The 6,030-nt window shown below is 40.5% G+C and overlaps 1 protein-coding gene across 1 annotated transcript; it reads right to left on the reverse strand.

Annotated features, from left to right (window-relative positions):
- Positions 1–5,376: 5,376 nt before the first annotated feature.
- Positions 5,377–5,781, reverse strand: LOC138354444 (uncharacterized). The gene has a single exon (XM_069308635.1). The coding sequence runs from the start codon at positions 5,779–5,781 to the stop codon at positions 5,377–5,379; it is 405 nt and encodes a 134-aa protein (XP_069164736.1).
- Between the last annotated feature and the right edge of the window lie 249 nt (positions 5,782–6,030).

A 6,030-nucleotide genomic window follows, 5' to 3' on the forward strand; every position in this document is an offset into this window, starting at 1 on the left:
ATTCCCGCACGAGGCAGAAACAAATGGGCAAAGTTTCTTTCACCCTGAATGCCCCTGTTACCTAGCAGTAAATAGATACCTGGGTGTTAGTCAGCTGTCACGGGCTGCTTCCTGGGGGTGGAGGCCTGGTCGAGGACCGGGCCGCGGGGACACTAAAGCCCCGAAATCATCTCAAGATAACATAATACAGTCCCTCAAGAAAATACCAACCCTAACTTACCTAACCTAACCTAACTTACCTAACCTAACTTAACTTACCTAAGTTAATTTAACTTACATAACCTAACCTACCCTAAATTAACTTAAATAACCTAGCCAAACAACTAAACTTAGCTTACATTACCTAACCTATCCTAACCTTATTAACTAAATGTGACTTACCTAGCCTAACCTAATCTAACTTACCTAACCTAACCTAACTTACTTAACCTAACCTAATTTACCTACACCTTCGTTCATCAAAGTTGTTCTCATAGTTATGTTATGTTCAATCAGTTAGGATAGAATAGGTAAGTTTGATTAGGTCAGTTACATTAGGATAAGTTAGCACTGGCAAGTAAGGTTAGGTATGTAGTGGCAAGTTTGGTTGGGTAGATAAGTTATGATAAGTTACATTAAAGTAAGCTAGGTTAGGTTGGGTTATGCAGTGATGTTCAGAGAACAGTTTTAAGATCAAGTGGCTAAGAAAATATATTTTAACAGAATAATTAATTGATGAACGAAGGAGAGTTAGAGAACAACTTTGATGAACGGAGGTGTAGGTAAGTTAGGCTAGGTTAGGTAAATTAGGTTAGGCTAGGTAAGTTAGGTTAGGTTATGTTAGGTAAGTTATGTTAAGTATGGGGGGGCCTCGCAGCCTGGTGGATAGTGCGCAGGACTCGTAATTCTGCGGCGCGGGTTCGATTCCTGCACGAGGCAGAAACAAATGGGCAAAGTTTCTTTCACCCTGAATGCCCCTGTTACCTAGCAGTAAATAGGTATCTGGGAGTTAGTCAGCTGTCACGGGCTATTTCCTGGGGGTGGAGGCCTGGTCGAGGACCGGGCCGCGGGGACACTAAAGCCCCGAAATCATCTCAAGATAACCAAGATAACCTCAAGAAGTTAGTAAGGTCAGGATAGGTAAGGTTAAGTAAGTTAGGTTAGGTTAGGTTATGTATATTAGGTTAGGTTATGTAAGTTAAGTTAGGATAGGTTAGGTTATGTAAGTAGAGTTAGGTTAGGTTAGGTTATGTTATGTAAGTTAAGTCTGGTTAGGTTAGGTAGGTTATGTTTGGTAGGGTTATGCAGTGATGTTCAGAGAACAGTTTTAAGGTAAAGTTGCTAAGAAAATATATTTTAACAGAATAATTAGGAAACAGAAATTAAAGTGTGATATGATAAGTGGAACTATTTACTGAATGGAAGAAAACAATTGTACATTTGAGAGTGTTATTTGATGCCTTAAGATTTCTTAGAGAACAACTTTGACGTCTTAGAGAACCACTTTGATGAACGAAGGAGACTTAGAGAACAACTTTGATTAACGAATGTGAGTTAGAGATCAACTTTTATGCTTGATGTGAGCTAGAGAATAACTTTTATGAACGAAGGTGACTTAGAGAACATAGGTTCTCTTAGCATCTTTGAGTGAGAACTTAGCGTCTTTTAGTGTGTTACTGATGTCTTGAGTGTGGTATTGACATCTTTGATTGTGTCATTAGTATCTATGAGTATGTTATTAATTATGTTTGTGTGTATCATTTATGTTCTTGAGTATCTCCTTGATGTCTCGATGAGTGTCTTTGAATATTTTTCATACTCCACGAAGTATACTGTAAGTTAAGAAAGAGCTGAAAGAAGTTACATTTGATTATTTTAAGTGGAATGAGGAATAATTTTAGTTAAGAATAGTGTTGAAAAGATGATGAAAGTGACTATTTTTTAGTTAATTGGCTAATAATTTTAATCAATGAACGTTAAGAAAAGAATGTCTTGGTTCATTTGATTTTAAGGAACATGAAAGAGTGAACATTGAATGCAGTGAACATACTAGGAACATTGCAAATAACACAGATAACATGAACGAGAATGAACACTGAACTTGTGAAGAACATTCTGAGAATATGTGATGAACATGAATTATGGGTATAAAAGTTGTATTTCATTAAGTTATGGGGAGGGAGGGAGGTTTGGGTGAAGTTGGGGAATAGGTAAGATGTGCAGGAGTAGGAGGAATGGGAGAGGGAAGATAAGGGGTGATGGAGATAAGAGAGGATGGGGGCGGGGAATGGAGGAGAGGGGGAGTAAGGTGGGGAGGGGGAGAAATAGGGGTAAGGGGGGGAGAGGGAGCTAGCGGTAAGAGGGAGATAAGTGAGCAAACGGAAGATAAGGGGTTTAGGGGGGTTGGGGACAGGTGAAAAATGTGATTTGAATGCGCAGAAAACATGAATAATGAGTATAAAAGTTGTACAGAGAACATGCGATGAACATGAAGAATATGATAAAGAACACAGAAAACATGGAAGAGAATGCAAAGAAACCAATAAATATTCGTTAAATATGAACTTTCAGAGAACATGAAAATATGACAAAGACCAGAGAATAAGAAGAATGCACAATGAACTTGTGAAGAATATGCTAAGAATATGCTAAGAACATGGTGAATATGATGAAGAACATGGAGAATATGAAAAAGAACATAGAAAAAATGGAGAAACAGGTGAAAATTATGGAATGGACATTTGGGAGAATATTTTAAGAACATTGAAAGAACATACATATGAAGTAAGTTTATTGAAGGCTTGGATAAGTTGGAGAATGGGCGAGATGAAAGGGAAATAGGGGGAGAGGGTGAAATGAAGGGGGAGTAGGGGGAGAGCGGTTGGGAAGAAAAGGGCAAAAGGAAGTTGGGGAAGGAAAGGGGGGGGGGAAGGTAAGGGGCGGGGGAGGTAAGGAAAGGGAAGGGGGGGGGGGAGGTGAAGGGTGTGGGGAGATAAGGGAAGGAAACGGTAGGGATGAAATATGACCGTGTAATTATTATTATTACCATGTGAACAAGCATATTAAAGGAGAGGATATGTTTATTATGATAAAGGTGATAAACTGGGAAGCGTCTTGATCTGAAATAATTAGGTTTGATGAACTAAGGCGGAGGACGGGAATTGGAGCTCGGTAATTTACTTTTAATTTATCTTACAAAGTCTGAAATATAGTTGGGTTCTAAAATCTCAGGGGATTTGTGCTGGCAATAATTAGCTTTCAGGAGCGAACTACAGAGGACAAGAGCTGAAACTCGGTAATTGTTCGTATCTATTTTACTACATACGAAACATTGTCTTAAATTTCAGGAGGATTGGACTGTAAGTAAAGAAGTTATTGGAATAAAGTAAGGCGGGAACAGGAGCTAGAACTTGCTGACTTGATTTTATTTACTACGTCTGAAATATGACTGGTTAAAATTGGGCTAAAACTGGACTATTAGTAGCGAAAATGCACTTATAAACGTAGAGAGCTGGATCCAAGAGCTAATATCTGATAAACTTTTACAAAATATCTGCTCATTAATTATATCCATATCAACTCTTAAGAACTCAATGGGGAATAAAACTGACAAAATTCGGTCTTAATTCCTGTGAAGCAGCTAAACCAGAATGAGACTATATATTAGACCTTGAATGAGACTCTGACTAATATTTGATATTGAACGAGACTCTGACTAATTTCGGTCTTCAACTGGACTCTGAATCTTTTGGGGCTCAAACTAGATTCTGTTCAATTTCGATCATTTACTGGATTCAGATTAATTTTGATCTCAAAGTGGAATCTGACGAATTTCGGTCTTTTACTGGACTCTGACTAATTTTGGTTTCTAACTGGAATCAGATTAATTTCGATCTTCAATTAGAACGAATCTGGCTAATTTTCGGTCTCTAACGGGACTCTGACTAATATCGGTCTTTAACTGGTTATCTCGGTCTTTAACTGGTTTTAATGATCTCTGTTATATTTCGGTCTTCAACTAGTCTCTGAGAATATTTTGGTCTAAAATGGTCTCAGTCAAATTCCGGTCAATTTCGGTCTTCAAATGGTCTCTGATTAATTTTCGGTCTTTTTTAGGTGACACAGCAGTAAATGGATATAAAAACTAAAACTTACTGCTAAGATGTCTATTTTCCTTAACAAAACTTTTATGACAATAATCTCTGAAAATGGTATTTTTTCTAAATTTCTGTCGTACACTCTTAAATAAACTTCTATGATTGTATGAACTCTGAGATATTTTCATAAAACTGGACTCCTTTAACTCCAAATTGGACACTTTTGTCTTGAATTTTTTCCATAAGAAACTTTAACTCCAAATCGGGCCCTTTTGCTCTGAATTTCTGCCATAAGAATCCTTTAACTCCAAATCGAGAACTTTTGCCCTGAATTTCCCCTATAAGAACTCTTTAACTCCAAATCGGGAATATTCGCAAAAATATCTGTTTATGACCGTAGAGTTTATCTTTAAAAGGATGGGAGTGGACTTTGTCGCCGAATTTTTCAATAACATTTTCTTAACAAACCTCTATGATTATATTATGTCTGAAATTATTTTCAATATCTCCCATAAGAATCCTTTAAGAACGAATGAGGGATTTTTGCTTCAAATTGTCCCCATCAGAAACTCTTTAAGAACTCAGCGGGCCCTTTTATCTAAAATTTCCCCCGTAACATCTCTTTAAAAGCTTAGCTGGCCCATTTGTCCAGAAATTTCCCCCATAAAAACTCTTTAAGACCTTAGCGAGCCAAATCTAAAATTGACCTATAACCCCTGAAGCGTAAGCGGAACCTCCCCCCCCTCCCCCACAAAAAAAACTGGGCCTGCTAATGTTTCATCCCTACTACTACTACTACTACTGTGTATGAGACCTGGGCGTTCCCACCATGACCTGTCATCATGCCAGTGTGTGTGAGCCTGAACAAAACACCAAGTCCCACACTCCAGCACTGATGTTGCCATGGGTGGACAAGTATATGGGCTTGTGAGTGGGGCAAGGTTGTTGCCATGGGTGGACAAGTATATGGGCTAGTGAGTGGGGCAAGGTTGTTGCCATAGGTGGACAAGTATATGGGCTAGTGAGTGGGGCAAGGTTGTTGCCATGGGTGGACAAGTATATGGGCTAGTGAGTGGGGCAAGGTTGTTGCCATAGGTGGACAAGTATATGGGCTAGTGAGTGGGGCAAGGTTGTTGCCATGGGTGGACAAGTATATGGGCTAGTGAGTGGGGCAAGGTTGTTGCCATAGGTGGACAAGTATATGGGCTAGTGAGTGGGGCAAGGTTGTTGCCATGGGTGGACAAGTATATGGGCTAGTGAGTGGGGCAAGGTTGTTGCCATAGGTGGACAAGTATATGGGCTAGTGAGTGGGGCAAGGTTGTTGCCATGGGTGGACAAGTATATGGGCTAGTGAGTGGGGCAAGGTTGTTGCCATAGGTGGACAAGTATATGGGCTAGTGAGTGGGGCAAGGTTGTTGCCATGGGTGGACATGTATATGGGCTTGTGAGTGGGGCAAGGTTGTTGCCATGGGTGGACATGTATATGGGCTTGTGAGTGGGGCAAGGTTGTTGCCATGGGTGGACATGTATATGGGCTAGTGAGTGGGGCAAGGTTGTTGCCATGGGTGGACATGTATATGGGCTTGTGAGTGGGGCAAGGTTGTTGCCATGGGTGGACATGTATATGGGCTAGTGAGTGGGGCAAAGTTGTTGCCATGGGTGGACATGTATATGGGCTTGTGAGTGGGGGCAAGGTTGTTGCCATGGTTGGACAAGTATATGGGCTAGTGAGTGGGGCAAGGTTGTTGCCATGCGTGGACATGTATATGGGCTTGTGAGTGGGGCAAGGTTGTTACCATGGGTGGACAAGTATATGGACTTGTAAGTGGGGCAAGGTTGTTGCCATGGGTGGACAAGTAAATGGGGTTGTGAGTGGGGCAAGGTTGTTGCCATGGGTGGACATGGCATGGTATACTGTACCAGAGTATATGGGCTTGTGAGTGGGGCAAGGTTG

The sequence above is a fragment of the Procambarus clarkii genome, chromosome 63 (assembly GCF_040958095.1).
Source record: "Procambarus clarkii isolate CNS0578487 chromosome 63, FALCON_Pclarkii_2.0, whole genome shotgun sequence".
Taxonomy (NCBI): domain Eukaryota; kingdom Metazoa; phylum Arthropoda; class Malacostraca; order Decapoda; family Cambaridae; genus Procambarus; species Procambarus clarkii.